This window comes from Choristoneura fumiferana, chromosome 13 (assembly GCF_025370935.1).
Source record: "Choristoneura fumiferana chromosome 13, NRCan_CFum_1, whole genome shotgun sequence".
Taxonomy (NCBI): domain Eukaryota; kingdom Metazoa; phylum Arthropoda; class Insecta; order Lepidoptera; family Tortricidae; genus Choristoneura; species Choristoneura fumiferana.
In genome coordinates, this window is record NC_133484.1 from 14,202,055 (window position 1) to 14,227,703 (window position 25,649).

Below are 25,649 nucleotides of genomic sequence, written 5' to 3' on the forward strand. Positions count from 1 at the left end.
AGATAACAGTAGTTTTTCTGTAGAGGATTATGGCTTAACGAATAATTTTAGCTAGTGACTGTTGTATGGATTCAAGGATTGACGTAATTTATTATTTTATTATGTAGAGCGTAAATCAAATGGGATAGTTACTAAATAGTACAGTCAACGTCATAAATAAGTGATGACTTTTGTGCCTTGTCATTTTAACATCATGTTTGAAAAGCCATACGAAATTGTGTACCGACTGAAAGCGACAAGGTGCAAAAGTGATCACTTATTTATGACGTTGACTGTACCCATACTAGGTAAATATCAAAAATACTAAAGCAAAACAACCAACACTGTAATATATCAAATATTTGAACCTTATTCCTATTGCTACCTATTATTAAGAGTTGAACAATTAAACACATTTGTTTCCGCGCTGTTTTGTATCTATATTGTATACTCGTATCTCTACAACAAATGTGTTTTGTAATGTAGAGCATATCAGTGTGTCAAGAACTTAAAAGTTATCTAAAAAATAAAGGACCCGCATATACAATGGAAAGTTTGTTTTACGTAGCTATAATACCTGAATTTGGTTTTAGTTTCATCCAATTCTTCCTCACGGGTAGTGCTTTCCGTATTTGTAAAAGTTACGAAGAAAATAAAATGTTCGCCCTTCCTTTGCTGTTTGGTGCATATTTTGTACATCTTGTGGTAAATTTAAAACAATAATCATGATTCACGTTGTCTACTTTATATAAAGTCAACCATGTTTTAATGTAATATTGTTCCTTTTAAAATATTCAAATGATGTTAGTAATATAAAAGTATTAATTTGTCAATTATACTCGTGATTATTTGTATTTTGCAGACAGCTTTCCACTTCTCAGGCGGAATGTTTGGATACGTTTTCGGATTTCAGAAAATTTGTTTGTGTCGTAAGTTATAAACTCTCTAGCCATAAACATATCTATTATTATACCTATTACAAAATTCAGAGTTAGAAACTTTGATATATGTAAACTGAAGAATACTTGTTGTTCTTGCTGTTGAATTAATTGATGAATAACATTTTGTCATTTTGCTCTTGAAGGTTTTATTGTCTATACAGCGCGTGAACAGTTAGATAATTTAATTAAAAGTTTGATCACTGCTAATCTGACGCAACGCCAATAACTGAGCTCTAATAAATTCAATAAATAAACTAAATTAATCTTAAATTACATTATTATGCTAATACCCACATTCTAGACATATATCCTTGCGTGCCGCTTTCGTTATAGTCACGATTCACAGAATACATTTTCTATTATACTGTTCGGCAGGATGTGGCGTAGCACATAGGTTTCTCCCAGAATACTCTAGGACAGGCCGAATTCTGGGTGGCGAAGGCATCAGCCCCCACCAGTTCCCTTGGCTTGCAGCCGTTTCCGTGGGCAACCAGACCGTGGGCGGTTCCCTGATATCTGACAGGCTGATCGTCAGCGCTGCATCACCGTTTTATGGGTGAGTTTACGGAGATAACAGGAATAGAAGATCCAGAACGGTCTAGAACTAAGTAAGTTCCTTGAATCAGGGGTGACAATTCCATACGTTTTGAGGCTGAGTTGCATGAAGTTACTTTAACTTTAACCAATGTTAAAAGTATTTGATAGCTGGTTTAGTTTTAACTTGGTGCAAGTCGCACTGATAATTATTTAGGTAAGTACTTAATTCTAGGTTAGCAATTAACTCGGAGTTACGTTATTAACACCGGTACTCATAAGCTCGCCTAAGTGACTAAGATGGAAATGGAGAAAAAGACATCGGTCCTGAAAGAAAATTGCATTCGACAAAATTATTATTTTTGTGAGTGTAATCGTATCTGGCATACTTACCACAAAATAGCAATTGTAACCTTTGCTACAATTACTGAAGCGTCATCAAGTGTTTGCCGGGTTTTATAAATATTGAAAAAAGGAAATGCACTAGCCATTAAAATGTCATCTTTTTAATGTCATTGTCACTGATATGCGTCATTCAAAATCTTTATAAAAAGAAAATAAATAAGTATTATTTATCATACATTAATTTATTCATTATTCAGTAGTAGGTACCTAAATAATCTGATTTACTGTCACGCGTATAAACCGAGAGAATTGTCCAAATACTCTCGGTTTATACGTGTGACAGTAGGTAAATGACATTACTACTCCTCGAAAAAATAGCCGATTTGTATCTTCGGAATTTACAAGTCTACCTACAAATACAAGTAGTAATACAAAGCATTTCTCAAAAATATCAGATACAAGTGTAAAATCAAACTTCACTTCAGTTATTCTAATCAATATTTACAAGCTGCATTGTGAGACAGTTTTTATGATAGGTAAGTATGGTGTGAATTCATAAAAATCAACACGCAAATTCCGCTAATATTATAAATGCGAAAGTTTGTAAGTCTGTTTGTTTGTTACTTCATCACGTTGAAACCGCTGAACGCGATTTAGATAAAATTCGGAGAACAGAAAATTTGAGTCCCAGGGAAGGACACAGGATAATTTTTATTTTTATAGTTCCCTCGGGATAATTGAATTCTTCATTCACGGAGTCGCGGGTAAACGGCTAGTAGGTATATATACTTAATTTATTAGTGGTTATTTATTAGTTAATGGCTTATCAATGTGTTTGCTACCTTTTTCATAAAATAGTAGATCATTTAAATATGTATTACTGTTTTTAATCAAGTCCATAAACAACTTACACGTTTGAGATCTTATAAATGTAATTTCTTAATTCATAATATTTATAACGAAATATAAATATTAGTCTATAGAAACTCTTAACTATTTAGTGACAATAAGTTACAAATCACAAGTGGAACAGCCTTTGAGAAACCAAATTACTATTTAATTGTCGAATACCGACTTGTAAACGTCAACTATATAAACGCTTGTGGAAGTGAAACACTCTTGTAACCCCTCTTTTGTAAAAATATACCTACATTTACGTGAAACATAAACTTATGAAAAATATTTAAATAAAAGCGTTACCATAGCTACACACTATAATACAAGGGTTGTACCGTTCGAGAAATAGGACCCTTGACGTCTTTTGCTGATATTATGATGATGATGAATTTCGAAAAACTGCAGATTTATGTTGGACAGGATTGGTTATTTTATAATCGCTCAATTATTGTTTTTTCTTTCCTTAAATAAAATTCTAAAACCGCAACGAAATGCGTTATCGTATCGTTTTTTAATTGCATTTGTAAATAGTTATTTTACGGACTAATCAATTCAAACGTTTACATTTATTGCGCGAAACTAAGATTGAGAATAAAGGTGTCAACTGAGGGTGTCAAGATCATTAGGAATTTTGTTTTTAGAAAGGCGCCTAATGAGATTAGCGTGTCACTGGGAGCACATGACCGCTGTGGGAATGGAAGCAATCCAGGTCTGAACGTCAGTGTCTCTGATGTTCATATCCATCCAGGGTTCGCACCAGCCAGCAAGCATAACGACATTGCCCTGCTAAGGCTGAGGCATGTGGTACCATTCAGCCAGTTCATATCGCCAATATGCATGCCACACTATGGTTCGTAATAAATGTTCTTGATCTAGTCAAAGTCCAATTGATTTCACCATACCCTCATATATTAAAGAGAACAATATCATTATTTCTATTCCATTACATAAAATTATACATAATCAATTCCACACTGCATAAGTGGCTTATGCGTTCAAAAGCCCATGATTTTGAGCGCCTGAGCTGCCTTACTTAACCAATGTTGAATAAATTTTAATAATAGTTTCCTTGTGTAAGTCAAATACAGGACTCCAACGTTGCTTGTAGTCAAGGTGGACAAGATGCTTAACAAATAATCGTTTTATCAATCTATCTTATTTTCAGGATAAACTGCACATGACTTAAATTATATTTTGTTTCGTTTACTCGTTAGGCGTACCGGAATCCGGACAAGTGGCTTGGACGGTGGCGTGGAACCGCAATGCCTCCTGCACTCCAAGAGTGGTTACCCTACCCATACTGCCAACAACATCATGCTTAAAGGGGGTGAAAGAGCCTCACCTCTTTACCCCTGACAAAGCATGCCTGGGGCCATTGGGTGCTAAAAATGTTATTTGTCAGGTACATCCCACTTAAGACGAAACCAGTTTGTGTTTCCAGTGATGAGATGACATATGGATCAGAGACGTGGTGTTTCACTATAGGTCTTATTAATAGGCTCAGAGTTGCTCAGCGAGCTATGGAGAGACCGGCTCGAGGTTTCTCTACGCGATATATGTATATAGCAATGCCAGCAGGAAGGGAAGGGTTAAGTGGACTGTTGTGTTTCGGCGTGGAGAGTAAGGCAGCCGGTGAAATTACTGGCACTTGAGGTATCCCATCTTAGGCCTCTAGGTTGGCAACGCATCTGCAATACCCCTGGTGGCAGTGGTGATCTCTTACCATCAGGAGACCCACTTGCTCGTTTGCCATCCAGTCGTATAAAAAAATGTATTACGCATTTGTAATTTTTTCTGTGGCAATTTTTTTTTATTTCTTCTTTCTTTCTTTTCTTTCTATATAAAGTTCTTGAATGGAGATCGCGGATCGGCAAGCGCAGTGTAGGACATGCACCAACAAAATGGATGGATGACCTGGTTAAAGCTGCGGATTCAAGGTGGATGCAGGCCGCTTCCAACCGAAGCAAATGATAGTGTATGGGGGAGGCCAATGCCCAACGGTGGACGTACGGCTGGTGTGCACAAAACTCAACTCAATATGCACAAAACTATGTATTTCATCTACATTTTGTCGAAACCTACACACCATATAAAGTGGAATAACTCAGTCAGCAGGGCGTAAAGTTAACTAGATTGCCTATTTTCACGCCATACTTAATCAATTGCAAAGAATTTCGCAATTTGTTCAAAACTAACTCAGATGCTATGTGCACAGCCCACGTGCAGAGGTTGAAAAGAGGTTTCCCGTGGGTTTCCCACACGACAGTATATTGGCTAAAAAGTCACTCTACCAAATCAATCTAATACTTAACTGAAAAATATTATTTACCTGCTTTTTTTACGGTATTTTGGCAGTTAACGATTTAAGTAGACATGGGAAAATTTCGCCGAGCCACAGAATAGATAATAGTACAAGTACAGAAGGTTCTCTCTTTTGATGTTGACGAAAGCCGCCATTTTATATGCCTACGTAATTTTTATTAGCAAAATCACCGCACACCACCAAGCAACATTGAACTCTGGTGCTGCGCGCGATAGTCGTTATTATTCAGCACCAACGTTTTGGTTTAGAGTAGGGTTGCAAAGCAATAAAAAAATAATACTCACTGATAACTTAAGAGTATTACTACAATTACTCACGACCATTTAACTACATAATATTGCCCTGTCCAGTTCATATACAAAAGTACATCTACACTTAAATAAGTTTTTGTAAATGGTTACCTAAATACTTTATTATTGCATTGTTATCGTATCTACGTTTACACGCCAACTTTCAGCTCAACTCAATCGGATTCAAGAAAGTGGCTCTAATTTATTAACTTGCAAGATTTGATTAAGTAGGTACAGGCAGCTAACTGAATAAAAACTTGTGAAAAAAGCCAGCTACTATGCAATATTTTTTGCACTAATCGTGAATCAGTTTCACAAAAATCACACAAGTACGTAGCGTTACGCGGCGCGACTAGTTCCAGCGAGAGCCTGCTAGCGTGCGTACCGGGCGTAGCAGGGCGGAGCGCATAACCCTACTGTTACGCCACGCCGGCGTGGGGTGTTTTGATACTTACAGAATCGCACCTATATCGCGGAGTGCGCCGCGTCTGGCCGAGCACACAATACGGTATTTGACTATTTTTTATTTATTTTTTAAATCAAAGCTTGACAATGCATGTTATCGAACAGAAAAACCATTTTTAAGCTACCTTTATTATATAACAGAGTTATATAAAACTTTGAAATTCAAGAGTAGACCGAGAAAGTCTTACTTGCATGTGGCGTCACACGAAAGTAGCGCCATACTTGCTGGATAGAGAAAAGCGTTTTAGAAAGAGACCGATAAAAAGATTTTCAAAAAATCACTTTAAATCCAATTTTCAACCGAATTCATTTTTTTCTTAGCTAAACATTGTCGGCGTATCTTAATTTTTATAATAATATACGGGATATGGCAAATTCAACAGTTGTCAAATACCACATTGCGTTGCTCTGATTAATGTATTCGATAAAACACTTGACACCAATTGTCAAGGCACTGGGTTCGAATACCATCCTCGTATATCATCGTGAGCCGAGAGAATTCCATTGCTTGATATAGGCCTCTACCAAAGAACGCAGCAATTTCTCCGCATGCATCAGACTTCCACGACCTTTAATAGGTCATCAGTCTACCTTATAGGGGGCCTATCTGCGCTGCGTCTATGTGTGCCATCTTGGTAGAATCATAAGCATATATTCTATCGATAGACAAGACTGTACATGTTTATAATATGTTCTAAGACCGGAGCTCTAGACCGACAGCTTAGATTAAAGCAAAGGTTGGCAACGCGCGGCCCGAGACCTATCTCCTTGCGGCCCGCGACTGTTTTGTTATATCACTTATAGTACTTACCTAAAATAGGTAACTAGGTAGATACCTATCTATTAGGTACAAAGTTATCTTACAAGTGCGGCCTGCCTTTATTTATTTTTTTCACTTGTGGCTCATGTCTGCCGACCCCTGGATTAACGTATAGTTTACCTACCAGCGACCAAAACGTTGTAGGTAAGCGCCTGGAATTTCATAGCGCTTTGGGAGTTTCATTCAATTAGAACAGAGTGAGGATTCGAATCACGAAACCGTAGTAACTACACATATCAATGGCAGACATAACTACTAATACCCACATTTTTACTATTTTTATCAGGGTGATATTGGAGCTCCGGTGATGCAGCGTTATCTCACTTCTTCGTTCAGGCTGGCAGGAGTAGTGTCATCATCATCATGTGATGACATCACAAGCCCTCTGTACACCAGGGTCTTGGACCACGCTGCTTGGATCTACCGCTACAGTCACTCGGATTGTCAGTGCTTTTAAAGCCTTGAAGTCACTTTTAAATAATTTCTTAGATTACCGGTAGTTGTTTGTTACAGTCAGTCTGTACTGACTTTAAAAAAACAAAGCCAGTGCTTGCGTATAATAAGTATTTTGAGTGTCTGAACAATTAATAAGTAGGTACTGTAAATAGTTCGTTTTTAATATAAACTTTTTTGCACATTGCACTTGGATTCTGATTCAAACTGTAAGTCTGTAACTAAATGCAAGATTTGATACGAAAAATCAAGTGTTGCAGTTTATACATTAGGTACCTATAAAAGATTCTGATTAGTGTAGTTTACGTCATATTTATGAGGTGACTAGACACGGGAAGTAATCAAGAAGTAATACAAGCGGCAAACTAATCGTGTTATCAAATAAAGCTATGTGAAACATCTTTTCTGATTTTCCTTTCCATTCCTAAAAAAGAGTCGATAATCAATCGGATCCTTGCCATTCTCGGCGCAAAACTGCCCATATCTCTTCTATCTATCACGTTGGACAACTATGGATACTATGCCTTTGAACCAGAAATGACTCGGAGCGGAGGCAAAGAAAAAAATGTTTGAAAGATAATTATAATTTATTGTTATTATTACCTATATCGGTTGTATACTTAATTATATATTACTAAAACAAAATGAGAAGATCTTAAAACTATCACGCCTGAGCTCTTCTGTTGTTGAAACTGCTATTATTCTTGAAGACGTCTTTTTCGTGGGACAAAGGAAGTCCGTGGTCTTTTAGCGTTACTCCTGGTGGCGGGTATGTGACATTATATAGGGGGTTCAAAGGATGCAAAATGCCTGGGGCGGTAACTGAAGATTTAGCTTCATCGTTACCGAGCTCGTAGTGGGTGCCATCTCCGGTTCGGACGACTCGCTTTGAGATCTGAAATTACATAAGTATTTAAAAATATTACATCAAATTTCCTATAAATACCAAGGCGGCCAAGCTTCGATCGAGCTAAAACTCGAAAACGCGTGTTTGCCTGGAGACAAAAGCAAAATAGATGATCGATGAGAGTTTCATGACAGGCGAAATATCGCTAGAAGGCGTTAGTACTGAGAGGTCCGTTTGACGTTACAGACTTGTTCGCGATTGGCTCATTTAGTTATTTAACCAATCACTATCGTGACACAAATGTCAAAATTACGACATTAGCGACAATTAACACCCTCATTGCTCGCCCTCGAAAACCTTCATAAATATTATGCTAAAATACCTGAAATACACTAAAAATATTCAATGATTGCTCATTTAAAGATATACATAAGATAAAACAGTCTACCCAAAAGACTTAAAACAGATGAACAAGAATCGAGATATCGAATGAATTATAATATTGAACGAATATTCTGCAACGGTCGATCAAGTTGAGAGGCTATGAAAGGTTAAGACAAGGTTTTAAGTGCCAAGCAGACTACATTATTAAATGAAGTTGTCACTTATTCAGTTGTGTAAAATAATACTGAGGCAAAGTACCAGATTGTACCTACCAGGAAACCAGGAAAGTACCAGAACTTACCATTTCTGGAGAAGCAGTTTTCAAATCGTATGCTAAGCCGATATCTTCAAAAAATTTGATGATTTTAGCTGACTGGTTGAACAAAGTAGATAATTCAGCCGCTTTGTAGTCCCAAGGGAAGGTGTGGTGATAGTTGTGCCAACCTTCGCCTAAGGTGATGAATGAGACAAACCACGATTCTACGGGTTGTAAGTTTCTGAAAAAGTACAGGTCTCTCTCTATTTCTATCCAACCTATGTACGTACACCTGTGTGTTAATTATATTTACTTATAATAATATTTGACGATATACCTAGTGCCATCCACGAAGACGCGTGATTTTGTCAAAATTAGACATTAATGACATTGTAATAAGAGCGCGTCATCTTGAATGACTCTACCTATACTCGTAGTTTGACTGCCCTTAACCAGGGACCGTATTGCCTAACGTTTCTTACGCTCACGATAGCAATCGAATGACAGATTTCGCATACAAAAACTGTCATTAAATTGCGATGGCCAGCGTCAGAAACGTTAGTTATAATAGTTATTTTTATGGCTGGTGCATAATGAGAGGCTAATTAAGTATAGCCGCATACATAACTTTATCTACATGCATATCATAAGTTTTCTATAATATATTCAGATATGGCCTGTATTTTGACTTTGACTTTAAATAATTATTATTATCTACATGCATGTCATAAGTTTTCTACAATATGTACAGATATGCATTGTTAAAAAAAGTATTACCGATGCTTTAATGTAAACATTAAGATGCACTGTACTTTAATGTGAACATTAAAATGCACCCGCAGATACCAGGTTTCTTATTAAAGGCCATTTGATAGTCGTTTCTGAACATATAATAGGGAAGTTATGATATGCATGTAGATAAATAAATAAATATCATGGGACACTTGACACTGACACCAATGGACCTAGTCCCAAACTAAGCAAAGCTTTGTACTATGGATATTAGACAACGGATAAACATACTAATAAATAGATAAATATATATTAAACATCCAAGACCCGAGAACAAACACAAACTGTGTCAGTAATATGTCGGTTTGCTATTGTTGTTGTTCCTTTTGCAGAAAAAAAAATATTTTTTAATAATTACTAAGTCTAATCCTACTACCCTTGCTAGATATTTTCTCTGTAGGTTCTGAATTCTACCGTAAATAGATAGTTAAAGTCTAACAGTACAAAGAAAAGTCGGAGCATCAGTCAAGTTTTGAAAAGTACCTAATCAATGTTATCCATTTTACTTGATTTATGTATAATATTGTGATAAACTTACTGGTCGTAGGGTCTAGTGCCATAAAGGTGGGCAGCACTGTTGACAAGCCATGTTCCATTCAGCTGAAATACGTACCGGAAGATGTACGCAACCAAGAAAGAGTTCCACCAGGACTCCCCATAATAATGAACTGGGACCCACACAGGGATAAAAATAGCAAACACAATATAAAGTACGTAGTAGTATCTGAAATAGTAATATAAGGGGAAAAAATTATTTATAAACAAACAAATAATATATACAATAATTAACAGAAATAAATAAAAAAAGAACTAAAACTAACGTACTCTAATCCTAAAAATCTATATTTACAATTTTCACCCAAGTCGTTGATATTGGGCAGGGTGCCCATAAGGCTGGCTGCGTTTCCTCGTTGTTTGGCAATGCCAATACGTTGACCGAGATAAGAGCCAGCCCTATGGTCACCAAGAAGTAATTAACGGTAAGGTTTATGTTAGACATATTTGGTTTGAGATTCAGACCGACTTTAAATGAACGGGTAAAAGGGTTAAATATAGGTATATACCTAATGTAATTAATCGTTTGTTGTAGTTGATTTTAAATAACAAATAACGATGAACTGTAAGTAACTGACATTAAATAAAACTGCAAAAGCTGCCAAAATAGCAAAAAAATCGCACGTAAGTCTTCTTGCGTCATCTCGTGTAATATTTTCGATTAAAATGTAGCACGAATACCTACCGTACAGCGAAATATTTCCAGTGTTTTATCTTTGGTCCTTTAATAAGTGCATGTTTATCTTAAGTGTAGCAATAAAAAGTAGCCTTTCCATAATCAATTCGATACGGCTGAATAAGTTCCAGCTTGTTCAATATACTTACTTCTTTTGAAACATGACCATCCAATCAGCTTTCAGGTCGCTCATATCAATCTTCTTTCCTAGTTCAATAACGTAAGGATGTTTCTTGCTCATGAGCCAACCTATGTGGCAGAAGAAGAAACCTCGCTTAGAATTGTGAGGGTCACCATCTGTGTCGGAGTAGCGGTGGTGTAAGCGATGGTCACGGACCCAAATGAACATGGAGTTCTGAAAATGAAAAACACGAAAAATCAAGTATTGGTAAAATTGGGCATTTTCGCTTTAAATGCGCCCTTTAATTTTTTGTTTCAGAATTAGGAAATTCTGAGTTTTTCTTACTCAGAATCGCGAGCACTGTTGATTTTGAGGAAGAAAAAAAGTGTCCATATTTTTTGTCAGTTTTGCGACTTTTTTATGCGGTTTATAAAATGTCGTTACAAAATGGACAAATAAAAATTGTGTGGAAAATTTGAAGACATTTATTTTTCTTAGTCAAAATTAACAGTGCTTGTGATTCTGAGTAAGAAGACCTCAGAATTAAGTTATTCTGAAAAAAAAACTGTTAATTTAAAGCAAAAGTTACCAACTTTTGCATATCCGAGAGGATATTTTAAAGAAACTGGGATTCATCAGGTATTGGTATTCAACTGGTATTCATTCCTATAACAGGTTCATAGAGATGCGTATGAAAATTCTCCTGTAGAAAAGCCCACAAGATGGAGTAACAATTTGATCATCGAATACCGGACGATGAAGGCAATTACCCTATGATAATTAGCATTGATCGACTTACCTGCCCAGAAGCTGTCTGTAGTAAAAGTAACGCTGCTTTAAGAAATGGTGTGGCCTTAAATGATTTGTGGGCATAAAGTCTGTGAGCACCAATAGTTACGCCTACCAAAATAAAAACTCCATGAATAACAACTGTAATAGTAAGAAATTAAGTTATTTTTAAAATATCCACCATATTTAATCTTAAAATAAATAAAAAACCCTGATACTAATCTGTAAAAATGAAATTTTAACTTTAATATATTGCTTTGTATATTTCCTTAATCAATAAAAATAAATAAATACTACGTTAAAGGTACGGCAATTTAATATGTTAATTAAATATTGGCTTATTTTTTTTCAAAAGATAACTTAAAAAACTTACTCCATAACATCGTTTTAAAGCACACTCCTCCGGTAACCATAACGCCTAAACCCCACAATGCAAAGAGGTGTAGTATCAAAAACCCAATAGCGTTTTTCCATACGATTTCATGGTGGTATGAATAATCAGTTCCAATAGTTTTTGCTAGTTGAAGAGGCTTCTCAGTTTCTTTAGCATCCTTGTCGGTAGGATGTCTGTTAAGATACTTCATTACTCTACTAACTGTTTCAAAATCCGTTTCAGTAGAATAAGAATCGGATGCTGTCATTTTGAGTACATACAATGATATTGTTGGAAAAAGTCACAGTTTAGGAGTTTCTTCTCGTTTTTTTTACGAACGCTGTTTCTTGTGTATTATTCAAAGATGACAATCGTATGATATCTATTCATTTTAGGGAGGCGTATATAAATGTAATAAATTGCGCAACAGAGGAACTTGAACTCGTTTGGTAAGGTTCAGTATAACAAAAGGCTATTGTTTTTCGTGAACTTGTGCATGTGACATTATGAAACTAATTGGAAATTTAATGACTTTATTTTTTTTTATAGTAGGGGCAAGTGCTGTACCTGTGGACGTCCGTACCTGTGGACACTGCCTGTATTAAAAAAATAAAAAAATTAAAAACCCCCCACAAAAAAACACCAGCAAAATTAAAAAAACGCCAGTAAAAAAAGCCGCCAAAAAAAAAACAACTAAAAAGTAAAAAATAATCATGCACTACCTAGCTGTTGCCCGCGACTTCATCTGCGAACAATTCGTTTATCCCTATCCCGCGGGGACTAAGCTGATTTCCTGCATAATTAGCCTAAGTTAATTAAGTTTATGTAACCTAGTAATTTTTTTTTATCTAAGCGTCGTCGGTGTCGGTGGACCGCTAAGATTAATAGGTACTTTAAAAAATACAACATATGTACTTTAGTTTCCTGTTAACCTCTCTCTCGCTCTTGGCCGGTTTTTTGAATCGTCAACCATAGATAGATAATGTTAACTGTGTTTAGGTTAGAATTCAAATGGTCATACGGCCAGATTCTACCCATATGATAAAAAATATATACTTAAATGATCGCAAAAGAATTTGATATAAATGTAAAATATAAAATAACTATGTTTTATGAAGCGTGTTTGTGGAGTGTTTTGTGGTGTAAATTTGGTACTAAATTTTAAAGATATAAATAAATACAATACAATACAAATATTCTTTATTGATCACCAAAAGCAGTACAGAGACATTACAAAAATAAAAAAAATCAGGTCTGGACATTACAAGAATAAATACTACTTTGTTTGCAAATTTTAAACTGAACTCATAACTCCCTCGGGAGGAAAAACGATTTGTGAATCCATAACTCCCGTAAGAACAATTTAAGCCATTGTCCTTTAGTATACAAGCATAGAATAATACCATTGACGAGTAAGTGTGATGAAATAAGACTATTTTTAAAAAAAATTATGTAGTTATTTATGTGATATTCAGTATTCAATATTCAGTCATTTATTGCTTTAAAGAATTCCATGCAATACAATATAGTTCAATTCAAAGAATTACACTAATTCAAAATTTCAAAAAGTATTAATTATATTCTAATTTCTTATTATAAGTCACTACACATCTTTACACTTCTCATAAATATTATTAATAATGTCAAAAGAGGTACAATTATAGTTTACAAAATCTTTGGATTACCAGAAAATACAATAATATATGTATGCAATTAAAAATTAAATTAAATACAATAAAGTACGGATGAATTAAGTATAGTAGATGAGTTACTTCTAGACGAAGCAAGCATTTACCATGGATCAGTCAAATATTTTAGCAAAATATTCGTTATGGGCATAAAATGGTCTTAACTTTAAATAAGATTTCAACTTATTAGAGAATTCTCTCAGGTTTACTGATTTTCTTATGTCAGCATCAAGGTGATTATAAACCTTTATTGCTACATAACCTATGCTTTTTTATATTGTAAAAAGTACGACTCAGGTAGTACGAGATCCAGACTGCGCCGTGTCGGGTATCTTCGGGAGTCGTTTACTGATTTAAATGTGTCTAAGTTTTTAAACACATAAAGACAAAGTTGGTATATGTATAGGGAAATTACTGTATAGATGTTGTTTTTGATGAATAAATGTCTATGGGTTTGTTTCAGGAAAGTACCCCTTGATCAACCTTATACACTTTTTCTGTATTAAGAGAATTTTATTAATCGATGTACTATTACCCCACACTTCGACTCCATAACGAATTATACTTTCAACGTTAGCATAATATACGGTCTTCAAGGTATGCTCGTCAGCAACTTTTGCCATAGCCTTTAAAGAATAACATGCACTTGCTAGTTTCTTTGTGATACTGTCTATGTGATCATGGAATCTAAGGTAGGGATCCAGGTCAACTCCCAGAAAACGTATTGAGTCCATTCAACTGATAGGAATATCCAGAGCGTAGTCCGTAGAATTCACCGCACGTTTAAAAACCATATAAAAACTCTCATCGCAGTTTAGCCTAAGTCCATTGGCGTCAAACCATTCAGAAAGGTTTTTCCAACTAACGGACGCCATTTCCGACAGCGCTTCACAACTATCAGCTTTAAAAATTAGGCTAGTATCGTCTGCATATAAAAATGAGGTTCCGCAGGATATATTATCGGGAAAATCATTGATAAAAACTATAAACAATAGTGGTCCCAAAACAGAGCCTTGCGGAACACCTCGTCTAATAATGCATTCTTCAGATTTACTGGTCTCTATGTTTCCCAAATTATCTGTATATTTAAGTTCAACAAATTGTCTACGGTTATTGAGATATGATGAAATTAGGCTCAAAACAGACCCTCGGATGCCGTAGTATTCCGGTTTACTCAGCAGGATTTCGTGATCCACGCAGTCAAATGCCTTACTTAAGTCGCAAAAAATACCCGCACTTTTTAAATTCTTATTAATAGAATAAATTGAGGGCAAACCTCAAATTTTATAGGCACTCCTATGGCGATTTTGGCATTTTAAGCATTAAAATAAGCATTTACATTCAGGAAGGTCAAAGCTTAGTATTGCTCGCTCGTCTATAAACGATCATGATTAATAGATTAGGTTAGATTTATTTTTTACCTTTTGAAAAAATACATTATAAGCACATGTCAGTTAATTACAAGAAATTCACAAAAGGATCGTCAAATGTATACAAAAAATAAATCTTATTAAGTATAATAAATAGTCAGCGAGAATAAAAAATAAAAAAATAAATTTGAAATGTCAAATTAGAATTCAATTCAATAATAATAATTAGAAGTAAAACAAGAATATTCTTAAATCTAAGTCAAATTTATGCAATAGGAACCAAATGTACCCAGATAAGCGACTAAGAAGCTTTAAGTTAATGATTCTTTCGAACTGATCTGATGCTGAAGCCGGAAGGTAGGCAACGGAACTCTGTTATAAAATGTATTTGGGCTTAATGGAATTGTTGTGAGATGTTCTTTTGCTACAAATGACTAAAAAGTGAGAAAAAGATTTTTTCAACAAAAAAGTAAAACCGTCTCCAAAAAAATAAAAAAATAACAAAAAATGGAACCGACTACAAAACCCTTGAAAATACCTACTAGGTCGAAGTCGGTGACTCACCGCGACCCAGCAGGAGGGATTGAAACCCATAGTATGTAGGTGAGGTAGACGACTGTTCCATTCCTGCTGGCTCTTGCTGAGTGACCGACTTCGAGCTAGTAGGTACCTAGAAAAATATTTTCAAGGGTTTTGTAGTCGGTTCCATTTTTTGTTATTTTTTATTTTTTGGAGTCGGTTTTACTTTTTTGTTATTTTTTCTTTATTCAACTGGATGGCAAACGAGCAAGTGTAAGATGGTAAGAGATCACCACCGCCCATAAACATCTGCAACACCAGGGGTATTGCAGATTCGTTGCAAACCTAGAAGCCTAAGATGGGATACCTCAAGTGCCAGTAAATTCACCGGCTGTCTTACTCTCCACGCCGAAACACAACATTGCAAGCACTGCTGCTTCACGGCAGGATTACCGAGCAAGATGGTGGTAGCAATCCGGGCGGACCTTGCACAAGGTCCTACCACCTGCAAAATAAAACACAAGCTACACAAATATTAAAATATGTAAGGTTTTGGGTACTGGCCACTAAGAAAGGACTCATTTAAAAAAAAAACTATATCACAAAAGAAAAACTAAAATCGGCGGGAGCAACGCCGTCTTTGGATGGTTTTATTGTTTGTTTTGCATTGGCCCAAGCCTGGCCGCCATCAAGGGGAATAATAATAATAATTGTTTGTTTTGTGATAAATGTTTTTTATTTCCTCGCAGTCTAATGAAGTTAATTACTCCAAGACACTATTGGCCAAACTCATACCGTGTAAAGGTAATCAAGATTTTTTTTTAAATGCGCAGTAAGTCAATGCAAGTCATTTTTTACAAGTTTTTCTTGTTCGTTTATTATTTGTTTACTTATTTATTTTGGTCAAATCTTGCAAGTTAAATTGAACCCATTTCCAGTAGTTCATTCGACTTGAAATTTGGTAAACTTATGTTAATTTGCAGTGCTTGCAATATTTTGTTTCGGCGTGGAGAGTAAGACAGCCGGTGAATTTACTTGACTTGAGGTATTTCTTAGGCTAGGTTGGCACGCATCTGCAATCCCCCTGGTGTTGTAGGGCGTGGTGATCTCTTACCATCAGGAGACCCACTTGCTCGTTTTCCATCCAGTCGAATAAAAAAAAAAGTTTAGATGTTTGTTACTCAATCACGTCTAAACCGCTAAACCGATTTGGATGAAATTCGGTATACACATAGTTTGAGTCCCCGGGAAGGACATAGGATAGTTTGTATCTCGGAAAATTGCATAGTTCCCCCGGGATAGCGATAAACAAATACTACGCGGATGGAGTCGCAGGCAATGGCTAGTGAACAACTATAGGAGTTTGATGAGGAAGGCTAACAACGTACCTTTGTATTGTCTAGGTCATCCTGTTTTACTAAGCGTTCATGTTTGGAGGTCAATAACATTACGAATTTCATTCCAGTTTTATCCCTACACATTTTTGAGCTGCGTAGAAAACTGGTAAAAAAGTTAACATTATACCTAATTTAAATTTAAAGGCAAGGTTTTACGATAATTCATAATTTTATACGTTATCTGTTGCTAAATAAATGAAGCATGCAGCTAAAAGCTATACTTAATTATTAACTTCTTCGAATATAGCTCGCATCTTTGTTCAAAAAATCACAAATTTTCATCAGAACGAAATGAAATTGTAATCAAGCGCAGAAAAACAACTCCGATCAACCATGCCCAGCTCTTAAACGTGATGGCATTGTGTGCTTCTTAATTAAAAATTTGCGCGAGTTCAATTTACTGGTATAGAATTGTTTGCAGCGATGCTGATCACGACGGATTTCCTCTTAACGATATACACGGTATTATGTACACCTATAAAATGAAACAAATATGGGCTATGCTTTACTTTTCTGTAGAATTGGTAAGTCTGTCATGTTAATTATAATGACTAACAAAATATCTTTAAGTAGGGGTAATATTTTTGCATACAAATCCAATGAGGAAAAAAAATTATACCATGAAATTATGTGACTTCGACGATTCCTTCAAATAAAAACTTCTTTTCTTATATTGGTACTACGAAAAACTGCAGATGTAGCGTAAATTCTGTACAGCTTTTCTATTATTAACATTGTATTTAATAAGAAATTGTTCTTTTAGGTTTCCGGACTCATCAATAAGTCATGTGGTAAGGTCTCCTTTGTATTCAATTTTATTTTGTGTTTGTTTGTGTACAAGGTCCCTTCATATTTGAAGAGATTTCGGATTTCGGAGTATTTCAGCTGGCATGGCTAGCTTAGTATCTGAATCTGAATGCCCTCGAAATCCAAATGTAGTCGCACCCTCGTTTTCGATCTGTCGATCATGTCAACTTTAATTAAAAAAAAACCTGCTGAAATATTCCGGTTTAATTTGAAGACATGTTGTATCATAAATAATAATACAGTCTAAGGTGCTTTGAGTAAGTGTAATGATCAATACCAACTTCAAGTCTTTGATCATTTGATCATACTTCCGTGTGTGCTACCAGCCCCCTATAAGTACCACAAAAGATATGCTAGTGCTACAATTAAGTATACATAATTGTTAAGTTAAGGTTCTCTTACAAAAAAGTATCAATTATGTAAAATTCTAGCACATAACTTTTGTGGCATAGGAGCTGGTAGAGCACACGGAAGTATGATCAAATGATCAGAGAAATAAAGTTGGTGTTGATCACCACACATACTCAAAGCATCTTGGAATTCCACAATTCTACATAATTTTTACTTTATTGTACGAAAAACTTAACAATTATGTAGATTTGTAGCTCTTGTAACTTTTGTGGAGGAGGCAGTACCTGCTTATTTAAGTATAGTTCCCGCAATTCAGTATATACCTACGTCAATTTATTCTTCAGAATGTGGTATAGCCGGAAAAAGCCGTCGTATCGTCGGGGGGACCACAGTCCATCCGCATCAGTACCCGTGGCTCGTCTCTCTCATGCTGGGGCCCAAGTTGCACTGCGGAGGTGCCATCATCACAGACTTACACATTCTTACGGCTGGACATTGTATTACATTCGGGTAACAATTATTTTCAAAAGTTGTCAAAATTTTATGTAGACGTGGAAGAAACTGCTATCAGTAACAGATTGTATCGCTGATATTAAGTACGCTTCGCTATTCATAGTCGGGTATTTTTACTTACTTTTTTGAGGACCAGGAGTGGGAGTTCGCGACTGATATTTAAAATTTAGATGTACAACGTCTCTTATTAAATAGCTGTGTTAATAATTTTCTTATTTGCTTTCACTGTAGCTAATACTATCATTTGTTTAAAGGGTTCACTATAAAGATCTTACTGTATACGTGGGTATGCACGACCGTTTAGACGACAAGCACTTGAAATACGGTGTTACCAACGGAGTCAAGCACCAGAAGTTCACTTCCAACGCGGTACGAGACATCAACGACATAGCAGTTTTAACTCTGGACAGTAGGATGAAGTTCTCTGAAAAAATTGCACCTATATGCTTACCCGATAAAGGTAATATATCTTTATAAAAATGATTTCAACATCCCTCTAAATCTCTAAAAATAAAATCTAAATCTCTATATAGTTACCTGTATTTTCTGTACTGCTTACTATGTTTTCAACCGACTTCAAAAAAGGAGGAGGTTCTCAATTCGGGTGTATTTTTTTAATGTATGTTTGTTACGCGATAACTCCGCCAATTGTGGGCCAAATTTCAAAATTCTTTTTTAGTTCTAAAGGACATACTTCCGAGGTAGTCCCATTGACACCAAGTCAGGATCTGATGATGGGATCTTAAAGAAATCGAGGGCAACCCTCGAATTTTTAAAGTACACCTATAGCGATTTTCGCATTTTTAACATTAAGTCAAGTATTTACATTCAGAAAGTATAATTTGGTGAACTGGACCCTGATAAAGAAGACCGCAGGTACCGGTACTGATATAACTATGCTGTGTTTGAGCTTAATGGAATCGTTGTGAGAGATTTTTTTTAACAAAAGTAGAACCGTCTTCAAAAACCTTGAAAATATTTTTCTACTAGTTTGAACTCGGTGCCTCAGCACGATCCAGCAGGAGTGTTTGAAGCCCAATATATAGTTCCACTCCTGCTGGCTCGTGGTGCTGAGGCACCGACTTCAAACTAGTAGAAATTTATTTTCGGGGTTTTTGAAGTCGGTTCCATTTTTTGTTAAAAATTTTTGGTGTTCAATAAAGAGTTATTGTTATTTAGAGTTCGGGAGGAGTTAAAAGGAACTTTCGTTTTGTTGGGAGGTACTAGCGATTTATTCCACTTCAGATCGCATGAGCTGTACTTTGAGCATTGTAAGATTTAATTACAGGATGATAGCTGATAGTTATTCAAAAAATCAAAAACTACCCATCACTTTCACTTATCAATTTTGTGATGTTCTTGCTAGTTTGCTGTCACATATTTACTGTATTATATTATACTATCCGTTACCCGCGACTCCACCCGCGTAGAATTCGGTTATCGCTGTCCCGCGGGAACTATGCGATTTTCCGGGATAAAAACTATCCTATGTCCTTCCCCGGGACTCAAACTATCTGTATACCGAATTTCATCTAAATCGGTTCAGCCGTTTAGACGTGATGAAATAACAAACAAACAAACTAACAAACAGACACAAACTTTCGCATTTATAATATTAGTGGGATTACGATTTGTTTGTAAATTAAATAAAACACGTACCTTTTTCTGTTCGGACTCCATGATTATGATGCTGATGCAGTCTTGTTTATTGCTAGAACCTTGCTCTATGGATCATCCTTCACACCTAAACTTCATCTATGTGTATATGTATTTTTTTTTGTTTTATTCAACTGGATGGAAAACGAGCAAGTGGGTCTCCTGATGATAAGAGATCACCACCGCCCATAGACACCTGCAACACCAGGGGGATTGCAGATGCGTTGCCAACCTAGAGGCCTAAGATGGAATACCTCAAGTGCCAGTAACACATTTACTGCAGAATATCTTTACTAATACTTCGTAAAAGTCTTTAAGTTGGTGTTTTATTTGTATTCTTCTCAATTTCTATTTCCAGGTATGGAATTTGACGGAATTCCTTTGACGGTGGCTGGTTGGGGCAAGACGAGACAAGGTGCTTTGACGTCATCTAGACATTTACTTGAGACCAAAGTAAAACAAGTACCTGGTGACAAATGTATGAAATCCACAATCTACAAGGACAACCTTGTTAGCGAAACAATGATGTGCGCTTATAGTTATGGAAAAGATGCTTGTCAGGTTAGAGGACTACAAAATGTCAAGCAAATTTTTTTAATATAGAATTTATTGTAATTTTAAAAATATTTACAACAGGGGGATAGCGGCGGACCACTGTTTTCTACCCATGAAAGGACGGACAACAGCAAGTGGTACCAAGTAGGTAGGTGTACGCAATATAATGTAATGTCACCGTCATTCGTTTTTTTGCTGATTCATTAATCAAAAAAAATATTTTTTTTTTAGGTATCGTGTCATGGGGAATAGACTGTGCAATGCCGGATTACCCAGGTTAAAAAATAGCCGTTGTTTTAAGTTCCTATTTTTTTCTTGCAGGTATGTATTAATAAATCATATTTTTCAGGTGTGTACACCATCGTGGCGAAGTACTTATCGTGGATTAGACAACAGACTAGAGATGGAATGTACTGTATCTAGAGATTTAGTGTTCCACTTATTTTAAGTAATTGAAGATATTTATGTTACTATTTAATTAAATTTTATTGCAACCCGACTTCAATTTTTTAACCCTCACCACACGTGTATTGTAACATCTGAAAAATGAAAATTTATAAACTGGAATGTAACCTACCTGTGCAGTAAAATGCACTGTATACTTTTATTTGCCTTTTTATGTTTGGTAATAATGTAAAATATGACGATAAGTAAAATATAATTTCCTTTCCATTCGCATTGTTTTTTTTATCGTGGTAAAAGAACAGAATTCAATTTCTTACGAACATATTTGGACAAAACAAAATGAATTAACTGTTAGTGCATGTTTTAGTTTAGGATATTGTTTGTTATAAGTTATCATGTATTAGTTCGCAATAAAAGAGCCCCAGCGCATTCAATTTATAGCTCCTGGCATGGTGAATTTACAAGGAAATTATCGCGTGGATAATTTACCCGTGTTAAATCTGTGTGGAGCGTAAATAAGAATCAAAGATCGGACGAAGTAGCAGTGTTGTGTTTGTGGTTCACAGTGAGTGTTGCCGAACACAAACACTATGCTTCATGTTATATTTTGTGTAGTTACTGTACTGGGGATGCTAAAGGTTAGTATTCATTCTTATGATACTATCCGCGTGACAAATCTCAATATAAATAAACAAAAACATATGTTATAGGTCGACCCCATACGTGGTTATGAAGAAACAAAATGCGGTGAGTTACACCGTTCTAAGGTTATGCAGGTTAAAATTGGAACGTTTTTTTGTTTAGATCAACCTTGCAAAAAATAGTAAAGCTTAACCTACTTGTTAGTCATATTATTACCTATCTTATTTTCATCCAGCTTAGATTATGAGTTCTTTGCAATATGTAACTATTCGTATAAACAAAAGTCACCAATGTGCCTCTTGAGTGGAGGATGCAACGTAAGGAACAAAATTGCTTGTTTACCTACTTATTTGGTCAAGCCTTTTCAAGGTGATGTGGTACCTTCTTTTAACACACATACCGAGGTAAAAAAGTGTAGCTGATGAAGCGGGATTTGTTTCAATATTTGAATCGATGCGGTAGAGTCAAAACGATCGATCAAAAAATACCATAATCCCAAAATAAATAAATAGCATGGTAGCCTTGACCGATTATACATACACACATTAAATTAAATCATTAAATTAAGGCCTTGCTCCTATTGTTCCCTGTACCGCGATCTGTAAGTAAGTCTATGAATTGGATATTTATACAAAGTGTTTTTAAATTAATCCGGAATATTTCGATAGATGGTTGAAATTGTTTGAAATAATTCTGGTTACTGTGGTTGACAAATGTTTCTAAGCATTGGTTTCAAGTGTACAGCGTCAAAGGGCTTAGATATAATTGTCTTGAACCAAAAGTTGCATTGAAAATTCTTACAGGACAGTTCTGTCAAACTACCCCAACCAGCATCCACGGAAATATTCCAGATAAATTGTAAGATACTTTGTATATTGTAAGTACAGAATTGTACATTAAAGAACTTATTTTTTAACCAAACTTACGGCATAGATGATTTACTTTTACCACGGCATTACAGACCATTACGAGGTATCACGTATTTGTGATACACGGACAATAAAATAGATAGAGGAAGAGGGGGCTCAATAATGATCAAATAGCTGTTACGTAATTTTAGGATAACTTGAAATTTGGTACAAATAAGTATACAAGATTATAATGTCAATGCAGGTAAAGTCAACAGGATGTGCATTGTGCAGTTAGCAAAAGGCTTGCATTATAAATGGACTACAGTTATTTTTTCCTTCAGAATGCGGCGTACCTTCTGACACCATAGTCTCGCAGCGTATAGTGGGAGGACGGCGAGCAGAACCCTACTCCTTCCCATGGGCGGTCGCCATACTGAAAGGGGACCGTATGCACTGCGGCGGGGCCCTCGTCACAGACCGACATGTGCTCACTGCAGGGCATTGCTTTAAATGGTAAGAGCATAGAGACGTTCGAAAGAAAGAGGAGCTTTTACAAAAGTCGCTAGAAATCTCTATTATTATTTTTATTTCATGTTTTTTTAAACCAGTTAGGGTTTCTTTCTAGGGGATCTGAAGCCTACTATGATGTGCGCTTTCTCTATTAATAAATAAAATTATGCATTCCAATCATTATACAAAACGGACTATATAGATTATAGCTTGAAAATGTTATATTACACACACACACACACACACACACACACACACACACACACACACACAATATTAATTAAAGTCATGTTTTAATTTTGATTGATGTATGTGTTACATTCACTGAAAATATTAGTTTAGAATCGCATAACCTATTGTAGCTTTAAATACAACAATTCAGTAGTGTTCTCTTAATGTTGGATTCGTAGACAATTTTATCTTATTAATATAAATCATTATTTATAGGGACGATATCACTCAAATGCTAGTCCTCATTGGCTTGGACAACCTTGATAACCTGGAGGATGTAGAAAAGAGGAACATTACTAGCACAGTCATACACGAAAAATTCACTTCGAGTACTGTTAGAGACGAAAATGATATAGCAATTGCCAGGCTTAGTGCTCCGGTGCCGTTTGGACCAACTATAGTACCAATTTGCTTACCCCAACCAGGTGAGAAAGATTTGAACCTTATTTTAAGTACTAAACCTCGTCTTCATCATTGGTGAGTAAATTTGGCAAGGTCAATTTCGCTGAATGGAAAAACGTTGCTGGGTACTTTGATCACATTACCGGACTCTCAGCAGAAAGAAGTAGAACCCCCCTTTGGTGTTAAGAAACTTGGCGATCAAGTCGACTTCTCGAAGAGTCCTTTTTCTAGTGGAATTTATGGTACCTTACCTGAACGTTTTGACCGTCTCATTTTCGTGATCACATTTTTTTATGAATGGGCTGTAGAATTTGATGACTTTTTTGTTTTTTTTTGACGTCCGGTATGTACTTGTACCAGTTAATCTGGAAACTGTAGCAAAATGTTTTACCATGTCAACAAAAAACCACGGTTCATTATTCATAACGTAAAAGTGATTTTTTTTAGGGCAAGAATTTAGCAACATGGTAGGCACTATTGTGGGTTGGGGTAGAATCGGCGTGGAACAGACATCTTCAAAAGTACTTTTAAAGGCATCACTAAAGATACTCACGGACGAAGAGTGCCTGAAGTCCAAGTTGGCTCAACATCTCAAGCCTACTATGATGTGCGCTTTCTCTAAAGGAAAAGACGGTTGTCAGGTAAGAAATTAAGGGAAAGGTAAAAAGGTTTAAATTTACTTATATCGTTAGATATCATAAAAACTTAATGGCCTAGGCACGCGTCATCATTATCATCATCATCATCATCATCCCAGCCTATACGTCGTGTTTCGGCAGTTCCGGGGCACCATGCCGCAGATGAATGCGACGTCAGGGACGGTGACTCGACGGGTCACGCCGTTTGTCACCTAGTTAGTTTTAAATATTTGTCGGCGGCCGATCGTAAAATCCGCCAGATCACGAAATTCCTAGGCATATCGTGAAACGCCGCCATTTCATGATATGCCTAAACGTTAACCAGGCATGTCACGATGTGCCTGAGAAATAATACGGCAGATCGATTAGAGCAACGCATTCGTCGATATTCCTAGCTCTATACCGGCACATCGTAAAATAGTTTCTTTTTTGGCCACTGGTGGCGCTGCGTATGCAATGGCGGCCGTGACCAGCTGACCGCCGTGTTTGTTTAGCGCGTGAAAAATGTCGGCGTCGCAACAAAATGATCTTTAAACCGAAAATAGTGATTGAATTCAAAATAGAAGTGCAAAAGAAGCTTTTGAACATCAGCTCCGTTCTTTTTATGTGAATCAAACGGATTCTGTGCACAATGTGAAAAACCATGCACGTCTGCCCGTATTTTAGAGGTTAGCATTTTGTTGATAAATAAAGTAGTCACTAGTTGTTATTTATTTACATAGAAAAATTTAGGTACGACGAGCGAAGCGAGGAGTGGTTAGTATTAATTGTGATCACGACGCACGAGCCGAGCGAGCGAAGCGAGCGTGCCGCGGCAGCGGCCGGCGAAGTGCCAGAACCGATATGACGGCGTTTCATGATACGCCTAGGAATTTCATGATCTGCCTAAACTGGCCAAATCATGAAATGGCGGCACTTCATGATATGCCTAGGAATTTCATGATCTGCCTAAACGTCACTAGGCAAATCGCTAAACGGTGAGTTTTGAACGATATGGCGGATGTCCCTTAGCCAATTCATGAAATGGCGGCATTTCACGACTAGCATTTTCATGCCTAGGAATTTCGTGATCTGGCGGATTTTACGATCGGCCGCCGACATATTAATAATTTACTCATCTCACTGCCGGGCACAGGGCTCCTGTCATAATGGTGACCATTGAACGGCGAGCGTGTCGGCCTAGTGAAATTGATCATGAAATTGAAGGGTCAGCCCCAAAGAAGCTGCACACCTCTGTACTTTGATTTACAGTCATGTACCTACTTAGTTAGATA

General features: G+C 36.2%; 4 protein-coding genes across 4 annotated transcripts in view; 2 read left to right on the forward strand and 2 right to left on the reverse strand.

Annotated features, from left to right (window-relative positions):
* Positions 1-517: 517 nt before the first annotated feature.
* LOC141434125 (chymotrypsinogen B-like) lies at positions 518-7,448 on the forward strand. The gene is made up of 6 exons (XM_074096415.1): positions 518-684; positions 842-908; positions 1,296-1,476; positions 3,338-3,546; positions 3,911-4,098; positions 6,881-7,448. Exons 1-6 carry the CDS (start codon positions 526-528, stop codon positions 7,049-7,051), a joined length of 975 nt encoding a protein of 324 aa, XP_073952516.1. The 5' UTR covers positions 518-525; the 3' UTR covers positions 7,052-7,448.
* A 167-nt stretch (positions 7,449-7,615) lies between these two features.
* On the reverse strand, positions 7,616-12,197 carry LOC141434124 (acyl-CoA Delta-9 desaturase-like). The gene is made up of 6 exons (XM_074096414.1): positions 11,841-12,197; positions 11,478-11,608; positions 10,707-10,912; positions 9,865-10,050; positions 8,580-8,775; positions 7,616-7,942 (listed from the first exon to the last, which is right to left on the reverse strand). The coding sequence occupies exons 1-6, from the start codon at positions 12,106-12,108 to the stop codon at positions 7,712-7,714; spliced, it is 1,218 nt and encodes a 405-aa protein (XP_073952515.1). The 5' UTR covers positions 12,109-12,197; the 3' UTR covers positions 7,616-7,711.
* A 4,612-nt stretch (positions 12,198-16,809) lies between these two features.
* LOC141434499 (venom serine protease-like) lies at positions 16,810-24,727 on the forward strand. Its single transcript, XM_074096920.1, has 11 exons — positions 16,810-17,338; positions 17,578-17,605; positions 18,317-18,482; positions 18,740-18,945; positions 20,500-20,702; positions 20,778-20,844; positions 20,928-20,972; positions 22,936-23,107; positions 23,552-23,760; positions 24,185-24,378; positions 24,701-24,727. The coding sequence occupies exons 1-11, from the start codon at positions 17,282-17,284 to the stop codon at positions 24,725-24,727; spliced, it is 1,374 nt and encodes a 457-aa protein (XP_073953021.1). The 5' UTR covers positions 16,810-17,281.
* A 791-nt stretch (positions 24,728-25,518) lies between these two features.
* LOC141434500 (uncharacterized) overlaps positions 25,519-25,649 on the reverse strand; it is a 1,520-nt gene continuing 1,389 nt past the window's right edge. Inside the window, exon 2 of the mRNA XM_074096922.1 lies at positions 25,519-25,554. Coding sequence (XP_073953023.1) covers positions 25,519-25,554 — 36 coding nt within the window. The remainder of the gene's footprint in view (positions 25,555-25,649) is intronic.

Coding starts and splice junctions, on each gene's coding strand:
- LOC141434125 (XM_074096415.1), top strand. CDS start 526: ATGGAAAGTTTGTTTTACGTAGCTATAATACCTGAATTTGGTTTTAGT. Junction 685..841: donor CATATTTTGTACATCTTGTG/GTAAATTTAAAA, acceptor TGTATTTTGCAG/ACAGCTTTCCACTTCTCAGG. Junction 3,547..3,910: donor AATATGCATGCCACACTATG/GTTCGTAATAAA, acceptor TTTACTCGTTAG/GCGTACCGGAATCCGGACAA.
- LOC141434499 (XM_074096920.1), top strand. CDS start 17,282: ATGTACACCTATAAAATGAAACAAATATGGGCTATGCTTTACTTTTCT. Junction 20,845..20,927: donor CAGCAAGTGGTACCAAGTAG/GTAGGTGTACGC, acceptor TTTTTTTTTTAG/GTATCGTGTCATGGGGAATA. Junction 20,973..22,935: donor TGCAATGCCGGATTACCCAG/GTTAAAAAATAG, acceptor TTTTTCCTTCAG/AATGCGGCGTACCTTCTGAC.
- LOC141434124 (XM_074096414.1), bottom strand. CDS start 12,108: ATGACAGCATCCGATTCTTATTCTACTGAAACGGATTTTGAAACAGTT. Junction 11,609..11,840: donor CTTTAAAACGATGTTATGGA/GTAAGTTTTTTA, acceptor TTACTATTACAG/TTGTTATTCATGGAGTTTTT. Junction 10,913..11,477: donor TACAGACAGCTTCTGGGCAG/GTAAGTCGATCA, acceptor TTTCATTTTCAG/AACTCCATGTTCATTTGGGT.